Here is a 14,761-nt window from a genome sequence, read left to right as displayed (position 1 = left end):
TGCAGGAATCACGTTCTTGGGGCTCACCCATGGGTTTGGAGGGGCTGTAGGCAGGTGGGTGGGGTAGTCTCTCCCAGCTGAGGCCAGTCTGCTTGTTCCTTCCCCCCCCCTCAGAGCAGACTGTTTTTTAAGCAAGAACCTGTCAGAAAAGAGCCATCAATGCTCAGCCTTCTGCTTGGAGACTGGTTCTGTTCTTGCGGTTTGCTGCAGCACGCAGAGGGGAATTGCAGCAGATTCCTCTCAGTTCCATTACTGTGTGCCCCAGGCAGTGCTCTCCATCCCCCAGCCCCTCCGCTGGCCTTGCTGCAGCAGTGCTCCATTTTGTAACCTGCAGTGACTGGGCAGGATGGTGCTGTCTCCAATCTAGCGTTCATTTGGTCTGCCTGACTGTTCCCTCGCACACTGTCCAAACCATGTTGCCTGGTGGTGCCCAGCATACTTAAATAAAGTCATTCATATACAACACTCAAGCCTCCTGGCCTCCTCTTCCCACCTTTGCAATCTTAAGGAGGTAACTTGTGTTCTCTTGCCTCTGCAGAACTGTTGCTGGCCAGACTCTGCAAGGAGACACTACTTTTGGTCCAGGATTGCATTCCTGGCCTGGCTTTTGTGGGAGATTCCTGGGCTGCAACCGTGGTGTCCAAATTTACTCCCCTTTACATGAGTTATCCCTGAGACGTCTGTCACTGTGGACAGGTGAAAGGCTGGAACGGGGCAACGTGGGCTGAGCAAGCATGATGCCACTGCTGTTGTGAGAAGAGCTGATGCCAGCCCAGGTGTTTGCAGAGAGAGCAGTGAGTACAGCTGTGCTCACAGGGTGGGCCCTAGGAAGGCAGCACAGTGCCCAGTACTATGACTGTACTATCTTGTCCCCCCCAGCCACTAGCGCAGGAACAGGACAGACCTAACTCAAAGCAGCAGGGGTAAGTGACACCTCCCTTCAAAGGCAGGTGATCCCCTCTGTCCCCTGCAGAAACAGTCAAGCCTCAGTGCAGTTTTGTGGAGGAGCTGTCCCCTTGTCTCCACCCAGCCACAGCTGTCCCCACAGCCCTGCATCCACCCAGCCAGGCTAGACCCACTAGCTAGAAGAAAATCATTAAGCAATTCAGAAAAAGATCATCTTTAATTTATGAAATGGAGAATCATTCTCAAACTTGGTTAGAAGTTGCACAAATAACTTATGATTGAACCATTATGAACTACAGCAGCCTCACTGGCAGGAATGTCTTGGTCCAAGGCAGAAGGCAGCCATGTCCTGAGGCGAGGTGGCAGGTTGGTGGGTTGAGACCCCAGAGGGAACCTGGCACTAAACAAAGAACATCCCTCAACGTGCAAGAGCTTCCAAACACTGCCTGCCAAGACCCCCTTCTGCAGCGGGCAGGCAGGCACAGGCTTTGGCACATCCCTTCTGCCTGCCCCCAAATACAGCACAGGAATTGAGGAGACACTCCCTTCCCTCGGGGACCCCTTTGGTGATTACCTGTCCATCTGCTCCCAGCTAAAACCAGGGAGACCAAAGCACCTGCTCTCCTTTGGTCTCTGGCTCAGTAGCCAAGTGAAATGATCTAACTTGGGCACTGTTTCAAGTGCAGAGGAGTTGAAGTGTCTGCTCCTCCCCACAGTGGTAAAATCCCAACCCTGTGACTGCCCAGTACTGTGTCAGATAGGCTCCAAAGAGGAATCAAAGGCACAAAAGCAACACCAGGTGTCTCCTCGAGGCTGTGCTCTCCTGCAAGAAGGAAGGGCCCCAGGCTGCCTCACCGAGTCACCTGGGATTGCCCTGGCCAGGGAGGCACTTTCAGCAGCTGGATTAGGGACTGGTTCCCTGACCTTGCCCAGAATGGGAGGGAGCTCACAGTACAGCTGTATGACAGCACTGAGTAGAAGGGGCTATGGAGAGGAGGGATAAACACATGCAATAGGATGCCCAGTGAAATGATATAGCTCAAGGCTCTGAACTCAGTTCATGCCCAGCACCTTTCCCAGGTCAGCAAGAACTCCCTCTACAAGGCCACAGAGGAGGGAACCTCAGCATAAAACAGCACACCCAGCAGATTCTGGCTGTGACGGGTATTGTCCTGGGAACAACAAATGCTTGAGTGGATTTGGTCCAAGAAGCACAGCACTGCAAGTGGGAGGCTTTTATCAGTTACTGGGAAAGGCCTTCAAGGTCCTCTCATCCCTGCTCCTGTTAGGCAATCATTCCCTTGATCATTTGGTCCCTCAGAAGCCTCCCACTCCACTCCCTAAGACTGCAAGGCTCTAGCAAGGAAGGACTCCCTGTGCAGCCTCCTCTTGCTCAGCTGGACAGGCTGTGGCTCCCCAGAGCCATGCCCAAGACAGAGACGTGCATTGGGCATGTGTCTGTGTCTAGCACCTAGAACCCAGTGCCTCTTCACTGGAATGATCAGCTCTCTGCTCCCTGGGATAGGATGGGATAAAATGTTCTTGCTCCTGAGATCAAGTCATCTATCTCAGGCCCCTCACATGCTGAACCTCTCTGCCTTCCCCATTGACCACCACCTGGAATGAGTAAACATTGGCATCACAGCATTTCACAGCTGAACCATGAGCATCAGGCTCTCTCAGCCCACCATCCCTGCCCTTCACCTGCCCTCCAGCACCATCCTGGAACCAGCAGCGTCCTGGGGGCTCAGACACCCTTAGATTGTTTTGACCTCTGGTGCTTGGCCTTGTGTCAGGTTCTGCCGCTGAGCCTTCACCACCTGCAGCCGTTTCCCATGCAGGCTGAACTGTGACCAGCTGAGTAGTTGCAGCAGGGCACACGTGATGGGCACAAAGACCAGGAGGTAAAAGCAGCCCTGGCGAAGAGTTGGCTCCAAGGCTGCAGCAGACTCCAGCTTTGGCTGGGCACTCACCACGTTGTTCAGGGGGTTGCGCTGGAAGATGTCATAGCCTAGTGTCAGAGAAGAGTTTGTGAGAATGGGGCAGTGGGCACAGACTTTGTCCATTCTCTTTGAATGACCAGCCGTGGACATGCAGAGACCAGGCACAGATTAGCAACTCAAGAGCCCTCTGCACCCACAAAGGCACAGCACAAGATGCCAGACACTGAACTCACAGGTCTGCCCTGTCCTGCTCCCCTGCTTTCCCCAGGAGCATCCTTACCTGTGTATGCACAGAGCAGCCAGGTGCCGATCAGAGGGGCGAAGGTCTGGCCCGGCTTGGTGACCAGAGCCACCATCCCAAAGAGCAGAGCTGAGGCTGCCTGCTTCCTACGGTTCAGGACTAGGTCCTCGTCCACCAAGTCAGTGACCACCAGGTTGAGTAACTTACAGGTCCCTTCTGTGAACACACGGTTGCTGCAGAACAACAGGCAAAGCACTAAATAGGGCTATCAAGAAATGACAGGAAATCGTGACAGATCAGAAAAATTGGCCAGGGTGAAAAAGGTTTCCCAAACTTGAAATAAGAATTTCAAAAGCCCTGGTTACAGGAGAGGAACATCACTATTAATAAGACTTGGTACCCTAAAGTGAGACCTCAGATTAGTCCTGACCTGCTACACAGGTCAGATTGGCTTGAGGACAGGACACACCGAGCCTATGGTTCACAGGCACCTGCAGCACACACCAAAGGCAAAGGCAGGTGAAGGCTGCCACCAGCCCTGCTGGTCTGTGACCTCCTAAACATCACTGCCTCACTCACTTTGCAGCATGACAGCCTGTGGATTCTGCAGTGACCTGTCCCACGTGCTGTCAGAGCTGGAAACCACATGGCTTATGTATGATCCTGTCCCCTGTTCCCCGTCTTCCATTCCTCTTCTTAAAACGGAGACAAGTCATTTTGCTTCCCAGGAGGCAGAGGGCAGGGTAAGTGACTGCTGCTTGCCTACCTGGCAATGAAGATGCAGAGCAGATACACCTGATCAGGTCCTGCCAGGAGCATGACAACACTCAGAGCCAACTTCAGGAAGAAGAGTCCTCGCACCACAGCGTAAACCCCACAGCGGCGGCAGAGCGACAGGAAGTAGAGGTTGTTGAGATGGGGGGCAATGTAGGAAACACCTGAGCAAACACAGGAACAAACATGTCCCCAGATATGATACCACGAGACAACAAGGTTTAGCTATTGCCAGCAGGACAATACAGAGTAGCTCCACCACATTTACAGAAGGCTGCAGCAGATTTATTCCATGGCTTTGTGGCACAACACACACTTTCCTACAGAGGGAGACCTTCTTCCATCAACCTCATCGACAGGAAGGAAGAAAAGACTTGCCCAGTGTCATGCAGAGGCAGCAACTCAGCTCTGGAGCAGAAATGAGAGAGACAGGACTGCCTGACCAGACCTGGCCTGTACAGAACCCTCCCAGGGTAACTCCAGGACCACTGCCCACATATCTGTGGCAGCTTAGAAATGGTCCATATGCTGCAGAAGGAACAAAATTCAGGGCTCTGTTTTCTGCTGCATCCTGAGAACACTATCTGCAGCCTTTAGTGCTCAGAGCAATACTTCTCTGGAGTCTGGTGTCCAGTACACTAGGCTTATCCTTACTAGAAAAGGCTCCAAGTTACTTCTGTGCCCAGGAAGGACAACTCAGAGGTCCCAGGGAAACATATGGTGTGCATGCATGTGTGAATCCTACAGCCCAGAGTCCTGTATGTGAGTACGTCTCTCCCCAGATGGAGTTTGGGAAGAGTAAACCCAGAGTCGGGCCAGGTCCTACGTAAATCAGCTGCTCCCTCCAGTCCCACCTGAAACTCACCAAGCAGGAAGGATCCAGTAGAGACAGAGATCTGGTCTGACAGCAGGTGCTCCAGGAACAGAGGGAAGAAGTTGCTGTTAAAATGGCAGTGAAAAACCTGTGAAGGCAGCATGCAGATGAGCTGGTCAGCAGGAATAGCAGAAAGAACAGAAAAAGCTAACAGCCCTCTGAGCTCTGTTGTCCTAGAAGACCCAGGCCAAAGGATCATGCAGGATAGGCCTGGAGTACCTCAGCAGCGCAAGAACTTGTCTGTGGCATTTCTGACACTGCTGGCTGAGATTGCAGAGCTGCAATGCCATCAGCCATGCCCAAAGTCAGCCCCACTGCCCAGCTGTACAGCACAGTGCTGCTGGGGCAGACAGGGCTAGCGGGTGACAGCACTGACCACGAGGCTTTGGGGGAGACAGTGGCATAGCAGGAGGGAGGAGGCAGCGGGCAGGAGGACATTGGTAAGGCACTGAGGCTTGAACACAAAGATGTAGACCAGAATCAAGAGACTGTCTGACGGAACTGAGGGAACCCCAGGGAGCCATGACTACAGCACACAAAGCTGGGCAGCCTGCCGGCATTTGGTAGTCATCACTGAGGAGGATGAAGAACAGAAATGGTAAAAGCCAGCCGGGAGATTGATCTAGCTGGACAGCAAGAACAGTGATGTGAGCCTCAGGAAAACGGAAAGGGAAAGAAGACTGTGCTGACAGCCACGCCAGCAACAGCACTCCTGAACTCATCCCCTCTGTGAGCTAGGCCCTGTGCTTCTGCACCCCACATGGGCTGCACAGAGCTCAGTCATGCCTATGCTGCAGAGAGAGGAAGGAGCACCCCACAGCTTGCTCAGGAAGTATCCTCAGTCACAAGCAGGGAGAGTGGCTACCAGCTGCTAAATCAGCCAGCATGCACAGGAGGCTCCAAGAGCAAGTGGGTGCTGGAAATATTTTTGCCCTTCCTGGGGAACTCACACACTGCTGAATCACCCATCTCAAACAGCCAGTGCTCATCCTCTGAATCGCAGCGTGTCACTTCTGTGCCTACCTGGACAAGATTCATGCAGACAAACCAGAGGAAGTTGCGATGCCGGGAGAGCTGCTGGAGATACTCTGCCAGGGTGATCCTCTTCTCCTGGGGGACAGAGAGTTTCTCAATGTACAGCCTAAAGGAAAAGGAGGGATAAAAAGCAACCATAAATCCCTCACACCAAGACAGAGTTCCCAGCTCTCCCTGTGTAGATGCAGAGCTGCCTCTCCTCAGCTCCCATCCCAACCTTTCCTTCTTCTTGGACCAATCAAAACAGTGGAGTCTACAACAATGATTGCTTATTGCTAGTAAGAAGCACAGGCAACAGGTCTCCCAAAGAAAATCTGCCTTCTTAACACAAAATTCACATTTCTGTCCAGAAATGCAATCTTTTCTTAACAACCAATCCCAGGTCCCTGCAATTAGCTCACCTGGCAGATCTCACCAGGATCTGCTGCTACTACAGCATAATGCTGGAAGCTCATAATAAGAGATGACAAGTGAAGCAGCCTGAGGAAGGAGCTGAATAGGGAAAATCAGCTTGATGTGACCTACCAACAGCCCAGTCACCATCAGGCAGCTGAACTGAGTAACAGGGAGAGACATTCACTTGTCCAAATCCATAGGGTGTGGGCAGCAATGTGGTCTCATGCTCAAGCAGAAACGCTTTCACAAGCTGCTTCTGACATTTACCAATCACAGGCTTCACTGAGTACTCTAGACATGAACTCATTTCATGTTCCAAACACTGGATGGCCATATAGCAGGTTAGGCCTCTGCCTCCACTTTGGACTAGGGCTGACACATGACAGTTTTGCTCTATTTTCTGAGGAGCCAGTGTGACAGCTGATCCTGAAAACTATCAATAGATAAGAACCAGAGATAATTAACAAATTTTGCCTCATCATGGATCTTCTCACACATTTAGTTTGCTGTACATTTATGCCTGGCTTTTGTCCCTGCTGAGAATTCATGACCCTTACTCTTTCAGGGTTGATTCCTGGTCCCATTTCACTTTCCCATCAGCCTGAAACCGCTGGCGCAGCAGCTGTGTGGACAGGGTGAAACCAACAATGGAGCAGAGGGCCAGCAGGACGCAAAATATGCGAAAGGAAAAGAAGTCCTCCTTGTTCCACACTGCATAGGACATGAAGACAGACAGGGAGCCTATGGCACTGAAGAGGGAGCAGTAGAAGTTGAGGCTAGTCCTGTCTTTTGCTGAAACAGCCAGGTCTGCAAGCAAGGCGTTGTGATGAAGGTCAACCATGGTGAGAAAGCTGTCATACATGCAAAGGCAAAGGAGGAACTGCAAACCAGGATGAGCCCAGGCAACCCAGAAAGCCAGGAAAGAAATGGCAAAGAGAGGGCCATTATGGCTTAGTGCTCTGAGCCTCTTCAGAACTACTTCAGGGGAAGAAATCTCTGCTCCTGCCCTGCAACAGAAGAAAAAAATGTAGGTACCTGGACAAAACCCTGCATGATCACATATTCTTCCTCTCCAAGGAAGTAATGTAAATGGCATAGACACAAATACAGCTTTTGCTCAAGTAACAACCACCCACATCAGATACCTTCTCAGCTAACAGCGAATATACTGAAAATATGGGTTTAAGAAGGCCAAAAAGAAAAGGGCTTTTTTTTCTCCAGAGCATTTCTCTCCCTAACAGTGCTGTACTGTTTGCACTTTGCACAATGTAAATTATTTTCATGAGTTTTTACTAGTTGCAGAAAACCACACTATGATTTTCATTTAAATGTTGATGTAAATACATGAGAAATGCTAATGGCCAACAGTACAGAGCTGTCTTGCCTCAGCTCCCATCCTATAGAGCTTGGGAACAACTGGTCTGAGGCAGTCCATGTGGAAATAACTGCACTTTTCCCCCTTGTGCCTCCCAAACCATTTATAGACACTAACACCCCATTAAGAGGCTTGCTCATATAGCAGGGACTTAAGATTTTAGATGCCCATATTTTAGGCTCTGCACCATTCATGACTGTTAAGGGTTAGGGTCATATCCACCCAATAGGTGTGTGTGACCTTCTCTACACAGCCAAGTACTGAAACAACATTTATGAGCACTGAACTTCAAAGATGCCATGAAAAGGATGCATTTAAGAGTTCCATGCCCAATAAGCCATTCCCACACCACCATTTTAAAGCTGCCAATTTGACATCATCTTCCCCAGAGACAAAACAACTTCACAGACTCTTCTGGAAGCAGAACTTCACTTACTGCTGTGTGCTAAGGAACACTCGGTCACTCAGCCAGCCAAACAGAGGGTCATTGAGGCTGTTCCAGATCAGAAACACTGTCTAGGAAAGAAAACAGGACACTGAAACAAACCACAGAGCAGCTCTGTTCTGTCACCAAAGCAAGCAGTTCTGAGCTGGCACGGTGAGCCACTAGCAGGAACTGTCCCAGCACACTTTCCCTGCCCCATCACTGCTGTATGCTGCCCCTGTTTGGGGCAACTAGCAGTAAAGCCAGTGGTTTTCACTGCCTGTGAAACATCTCAATGTCCCCAGAGGAAAGGCAGTCTTAAGAACTAAGTCCCTGTATTTTCTGTCACAGCTTGTTGTATTTTTATTAAGGGGAAAAACTGAAAAGCCCAAGTTAGCACTTGGAAGGCTCCCTTGCTCCATCTCCAAAAGGGAACACTGCTGTTAGTTATAACAGTTTTCACATTTCTAGCAAGGAGCAGTCTTGGTTTCAGAGTTTCCTACTTAAAGAGTGCAGACACCAATGGAAAAAACTAACCTCTCCTATCCAAAAGGACAGTTTATCAATCTTGTAGACAGAGACGAAGGTGTCCACATAGTACAGGAGGAACACGTTGTGCAAAATGGAAACAAAGAGCGACAGAGACCCATAGATCACTGCAGTGGGCAAATGGAAAACACAAGCCAGCAGTCGCAGCCCCATGTTGGTGCAGTCAGTGTTCAGCTCCTTCAATCACCTCCATTTCAGGTGAGATGTCTTCTCCCAACACCTACTACATCTTTGTTGGGGCCAATCCATTGTTGCTCCTGCAGGAGAGAAAAAAAAAGAATAAAATAAAATGAACACAGATTCATTTTCTTAAATGAAGTAAAAGGTGAATCAAGTTAATTGGTAAATCTTTGTCTGCAGAGATCAGAATTCATATTGTTCTGAGGAGCTCCTACAAAGTGGATTGGAGGGGATTTAAGAGACTAGGAGCTGTCTGCTGCACTTAAGCTGTTTCACTAAGCTGAAGCCAGGCTGTGGGCTCCTGGGGGTATGACTGCCTCCTCCTGAGCAGCCTGCCCTGTCCTTTACCCTGTAATGTTCTTTGTTATCCAGCAAGTAGACAATTAATCCAGCTCTTTAAAGACAAGGTCACAGGAGGAATCAAGTTAGATAGCTGCAAACAACAAAGCAGCCCTCAGAAAACACACCTAGTCACTGGTATTTTTAGGTACTAATGTAAATTTTTACCCAAATAAAAATGACAACAGCTGTGATGTAACCTCGCATATGCACAATGCTTTATCCAGGCAGTCACAGCTGACTGCACCTGGGCTGGCTCAGACAGGAGTTATTTATGGCGAGCAGTGCTGCTGCTTTGTGGCATGAAGAGACACGACCAGAACACGACTGCAGCAGGCACGCTGCCATCATGCAATAAAAGTGACCAGAAGTGCCATAGCAGTTGTCCAGCTTGTCTTGGATTGGCCTAAATCTTAGGACTCTGATCTGAAATAAAGATGCTTTGGCTGGACAGAAATATACACAGAAATAAAACATGTAGACACAGCAGCCTTAGACCAGAACAAGTCGCCGTATGGTCACAAGGGGCTGAGTGTGAAAGGAGGACTCCTCACACCTGCACTGACTGGAGCTCATGGCCAGGAGATGGGGCCAGAAATGTTCTCTTGTGCTTTCCAGGCTGAGCTCTCTCACACTTAAGTTGCTACAGACCAAGGCAAAACACAAGGCACTTGTGTGAAACATAAGGGTTTCTTAATCAGTACAAGTCAGCTCCTCCAGCCCATGCCATCATGAGAAGCTCTGTTCACAGCACACACACGAAGGGTGACAACAAAGTTGTTATCTTGGCACTGTCAAAACCAAGATAAAGGGCTGTGTGTCACTCCTGTTTCAGCCCTCCAGGGTCTGCACTCACTCAGCTCAGACACATCACGGGGGCTTTGCAATGTGGGATAAGACTGAACACATAAGAAATAGCAATCTACACACCACACCAGCCTCTTGGGCTTGCAACACCAGCTGCAGCAAGTCCAAGCAGGAAATCAAGCAGAAGAATAAATGTCTGAGTATGAAACCTGATGAAACACCAGTCCCATTCAGCATTTCCCTGAAGCCATGAGACTGACCACTTCTAGGCAAGATTAGAAAAGCAAAAAGTAAAAATAACCATCTGCTCTGCCTAAGCCAAGGAATTCCTCTTAACTAGTTCAGAAGGAGCAGGAACAGCATTTGTTCCAAACAATTACATCACTAGATTGAAACTGCACCTTGGTTCCACTCCCAGCCAAAGCACTAGACCTCAACTGGATTCAACTGCAGAGTCCTTGTGGAGTTCAGACACCATTCCACATCCCTGCCAGGCCAAAACTTATGGCCAGAAAAACCGAAGACACTGCTTGGAAGGGAATTCAGCCAGACAATGAGCCTTTATAGACATAATTAAAGACAGACAAGTCTCAAGGGGAAATTTCATTTTGTATGGTCAAGAATTGGAAAGCAATCATGATGCATAAAGACAAAGTTTAAGAACAGAGAGTTAAGACAATTGTCCCAGAGATAAGTCCTCTGTCTCTCACCAAAAGCCTCCTGTGGAGGATTGACAGAAGAGCAGATGAAGATACCAGAGTACTGGGCCCCCTCATGGAACTGTCGGGACAGAAGAACTGAGAACACTCACTGTAGCAGGAAGTTAGCTTAAAGCACACAAAAATATTCCTTTACCTGGCAGGTAGTAAACACCTGACATTCGCTACCAAAGGATATTAAAGAGCTAGGCAGCAGGTTCAAAGGATTAGATAAATTCAAGGAAAACAGCTGTACACAAACAGCTACTAAAGGGAACAGAGCAGAGAAATCTCCTCCAGCCACCTCAAGCCAGCTGTGCGGACTGGGGATGGACAAATGGTGACTCACGTGCTCTTCCCCTAAATAGCATCTCCTGCTGCCACCGTGGGGCAGGATATGGGGAAGAGACAGACCAACACTGTGACCCACTAGGGTGTTTTTTATCCTAGGCTTGTCTTTGCTATCCAAAACCTGTGTGAAAGCAGAGCCCGCTCAAGCCTTGGTCTTAGTGCTGCACTTCATGTTGTTTCCATCCAAAATGTGCTTCACTGAGCACATGTTGCATAAACCACAGCTGTTGAAGTTTCCAGAGACACCTCATTTTGTCATAAAAATGCTACAGCACTGTTCAAAGAGAGTAAAGTTCCACTTCCTTTCTTTCTGCCCCCTCATCACTCCCTCACAGACGTGCAACCTCTCCAGCCAGCTGATATTTGCAAGTGATGTCACTTTTGCTAGGACAGTCATTAGGTCATTTGATAGGTATTTTTTCCCTCCTGATCTGCAAATATGCAGTTAAAAAGAAGCAAATCACAGTTGTCTGTAAGAAGCAGATTTTACTTCCACACCCAAAGCACTGTGTTATTGTCACACTGGTATTTTCATAACCTTTTCCTTGGGATGGAGAATTACTCATGGAGTATGTCAGAACTTTTCAACATAAGGCTGTAAGAAGTAATGGGAAAAGGAGCTGCAGGAGGGAATGGCTATCATTCATTCATACTGAACCTCTAACACAGTCATAAAGCAACAAGCTCATAAATTAAAAAGCAACAAGTCTTTATTTGAGAAACTTCCTCCTCCGCATTTGACATCTGGCTCTTGCCAGTGACGTCCACAGATCTTATCTTCCTGAGGAGGATGTTGGAATACTGGCTACCAGGAAAGCACTGGTTTTGTTTGAGAGTGCTGGCATACAGCTGTGTCTGGAACACAACACAGCTTGGGGCTCAAACATCTGCTCTAAGTTCCTAGCCAGCTCACAGCTGGATTCACAAGTCCTCCTGTCCCATGGTGATTCAGCAATGCTTTGGCATCACAACAAGGCTGAGCTCCAGCCTTCCACAGCTGAAGCCACTTGTACTGAGCCAGCAGCAGAGCCATACATGTGAATCTTGGCTCAAGCCAGCCTTTTAAGCAGGGCCAGATGATTTTTATGTGCTGAAGTTGCCACTCAGCAACCTGAAACAGCCATCTGCAGACCTCACTGCAGTATCACGATGAATCTCGTATTCATTTTCCCCTGTGTGGGTAATGCAGGCTGGAATACCCCGAATAATACTTCAGGATATGTCTGTGCTTGTTTGAGCTGCCCCTACACCACCTCTGCTGCATGTTCTGGGTTTTGAGGGGCTTACTAACAGAGGGCCAAATACATCAGCTCTCTATCTCTGCAACTGCCACACAATAAATCCACCCAGCTGGATTAAATAATACACACAATAAATTCACCCAGCAGCTGGAAAAACCACCTGAGAGAAAACCCTATTTACAGACATTTGTCACAGCCAGACAGGACCAGGATGCTGGTGGTCCAGCCCCATTCACAGGGAAGCTGGGCTGGAGCTGCACCTGTGAAAGAGCTGATGCCCTGTGACCTGTCCCAGCAAAATGCCTGGTGCTGGGCACATCAATTCCTCCCTGAGCCTGCAAGTGACAGTCATGGATGTCCTTGTCTGGTCAGGGTTATCCATCAGTGATGAGGCCATTTTGGGAGCACAGGCCAGGTTCTGCACACTCCTTTCCTGCTGCACATGGTACCCTAGGACACCTCCACAACACAACACAACTCAGAGGGTCCTCAGCCCACAGAGTTACCTGGATTCTGGCAGAACTCTGTCAGTAAAATGCAAAATCCCTCCACAGAGCTATTTGAATGATTGAAACCAAAAGAACCCCCATTTAAACAAAAATTTACCTCTCAAAATCCTATTTCTATCCCAGGAAAGCTCCTTCCTAGATACATACTTCCCAAAATTTAGGCTCCTCTGACTAAACTTTGATCTTGTACACCCTTTTAGAGATGAATATAGCTCCAAGGCTCTCAGTTTGTCCACTCCATACTTCTCCTGAAACACTCCTAACACCCTTGGATAATCCCTCAGTAACAAGGACTCTTGAGGGAATACTAAACACAGTCCTGTGTGAAACATGAACAAACGCCTCAACAGCAGGGCTGATGGGTGAAGCAATGAAACCTTTGAAACCACCTGGATCAGGCACGGAAATGTAAGTGGAAGAGGTTATGAGGGCATTTCCTGGTACTGTTTACCAATTCAACAATCACTGATGACTGTGCATCATGAGGTTTAGTAATATCCTTCTTATTACGAGCAATCATGTGCTTCCATCACTCCCGCTGAGTTCATACACGCAAACACAACTGCCACGCAGACAATTAACACCTTGAAACAGCTGGAAGCTTCCAAGGAGCTGTGCTCCAGCTGAGCAATCTTGTTCAATCAGATCTCATTCCCTAAGAAGAACACAAGGTTTGTCAATATAGATATAACTGGGCAGATCTCATAGCCCTCGAACTTGGCAAGGCTTTTACCTTAACAACATGCAACATCCTGTGTCTAAAGAACTCATTGTTTTACAGTGTAAAGGAAGCGTGTTAGAAGTATTAAAAAATTTGTTCCTGATCATTTGCTGTCGATATAAGCTCTAATCTTGTAGTGGACCTCACAGCACTAGGATAGGAACTATTCCCAGGTAACTCTAGTCTCAAAATACAAAACTAAAAGTAAACTTGAAGTAATCCTTGAAAACAAGCCCCAAGAGTTGGTTCACAGCAGCTGCAAGACGGGATTACTGCATACATACTGCCTGCTCTTTATTAAGACTTAACAGGAAACTCCAGGTGAGAAGCAAATTTTACCACTCTGCAAAGTGCAGCTACCAGGAGTTTCTGCTACACAGCTTCCAGGAATAGGGAGTCTTTTCACCTATGCAAACCTCCCAAAGCCACCGTCCCTGCGCAGGGCCCCAGCTACAGCCACAAGGCCACACGCCATTGACTGGGTCACCAGCTGCAGCTGCTGATGTCCCAGTGCAGGACAGGAGCGTAGGAAGCCAGGTGATGCCTGCGGAGTCAGGATGGGGACACCGTGACTTCGGCCATGCCCACGTAGCGCTGCCATCCCTTGTGCCCCATCCGCAGGCACCCTCCACACTGAGGGGAGGCCTGGCAGCCCTGGTAGAGGAAGGGGGGCCGGGCAGAGGCATTACCATCCTTCCCTGGTGGGTCCTCCCGCAGGCTCCGTGGCGGTGGGTTGAAGCCTGCCAGGTGAGGGGAAGGCGTAACGGGGACATCAGAGACCCGCGGCACGCTCCAGGAGAAGAGGGCAGTGCCAAAGCCGCTTCTCCCTGGCATGAGGCGGACCCTCACCAGCTCCAGGACTGAGCCCCCTGCACACGGGCACTCACACCAGGGAGCGACAGCACCCCCCAGCCCAAAGTAAGATCATCCACCATAGCAGACAGAAGTATCCGCCAGGGCTCTACCACTGCAGGGAAGGGGGACACCCCTTCCCCACAAAGGCGTCTCCACTAGGGGATAGTGTCTCTCCCACCCTACCCGAAGCACCTCACTGAGCAGACAAGGGGTCCATCACCCCGCCACACTACAGGCGGGCAGAAAAACCGGGGCCAGCGGTCAGGCGGGAGAGAAACACACACCCCCCACCCGCCGCCTCGGCGCCTCCTACCTGCGTCCGGTACCGGCGCGCCCCCGCCGCTCCGCCGTCGCACGGCACAGCCGCACATGCGCGCCCTCCCAACCCCGCCCCGCAGCCATTTTGCATCCTGGCAAGTGAAGCCGCCGGCACCTCCCAGCAGCCATTGCGCGTGAGGGCACTCGGCTGCCTTATTTGCATATCCCCGCCCCCAACCCCCGGGCCTCTCTGGTCCGGCGCCACCTCTATGGTCTGTCCGCCCG

The 14,761-nt window shown here is 49.7% G+C and overlaps 1 protein-coding gene across 2 annotated transcripts; it reads right to left on the bottom strand.

Annotated features, from left to right (window-relative positions):
• Nucleotides 1-1,104: 1,104 nt before the first annotated feature.
• On the bottom strand, nucleotides 1,105-14,625 carry SLC68A1 (solute carrier family 68 member 1). Of its 2 annotated transcripts, none has more exons than XM_014883789.2 (9): nucleotides 14,532-14,625; nucleotides 8,506-8,774; nucleotides 7,981-8,060; nucleotides 6,727-7,176; nucleotides 5,762-5,879; nucleotides 4,730-4,826; nucleotides 3,857-4,028; nucleotides 3,130-3,323; nucleotides 1,105-2,917 (listed from the first exon to the last, which is right to left on the bottom strand). In XM_014883789.2, the coding sequence occupies exons 2-9, from the start codon at nucleotides 8,668-8,670 to the stop codon at nucleotides 2,664-2,666; spliced, it is 1,530 nt and encodes a 509-aa protein (XP_014739275.1). In that variant the 5' UTR covers nucleotides 8,671-8,774; nucleotides 14,532-14,625; the 3' UTR covers nucleotides 1,105-2,663. The 2 variants fall into 2 exon arrangements, with proteins under 2 accessions (XP_014739275.1, XP_014739276.1); XM_014883790.2 differs by lacking the exon at nucleotides 14,532-14,625 and adding an exon at nucleotides 14,053-14,183.
• Between the last annotated feature and the right edge of the window lie 136 nt (nucleotides 14,626-14,761).

The sequence above is a fragment of the Sturnus vulgaris genome, chromosome 8, assembly GCF_052056855.1.
Source record: "Sturnus vulgaris isolate bStuVul1 chromosome 8, bStuVul1.hap1, whole genome shotgun sequence".
NCBI classification, from domain to species: domain Eukaryota; kingdom Metazoa; phylum Chordata; class Aves; order Passeriformes; family Sturnidae; genus Sturnus; species Sturnus vulgaris.
Note: the sequence above shows the minus strand (reverse complement) of the source record. Positions and strands in the feature narration are given on the sequence as shown.

Coding starts and splice junctions, on each gene's coding strand:
- SLC68A1 (XM_014883789.2), bottom strand. CDS start 8,670: ATGGGGCTGCGACTGCTGGCTTGTGTTTTCCATTTGCCCACTGCAGTG. Junction 7,177..7,980: donor GTGTTCCTTAGCACACAGCA/GTAAGTGAAGTT, acceptor CTTCTGTTGCAG/GGCAGGAGCAGAGATTTCTT. Junction 4,827..5,761: donor TCTGCATGAATCTTGTCCAG/GTAGGCACAGAA, acceptor CTGCCTTCACAG/GTTTTTCACTGCCATTTTAA.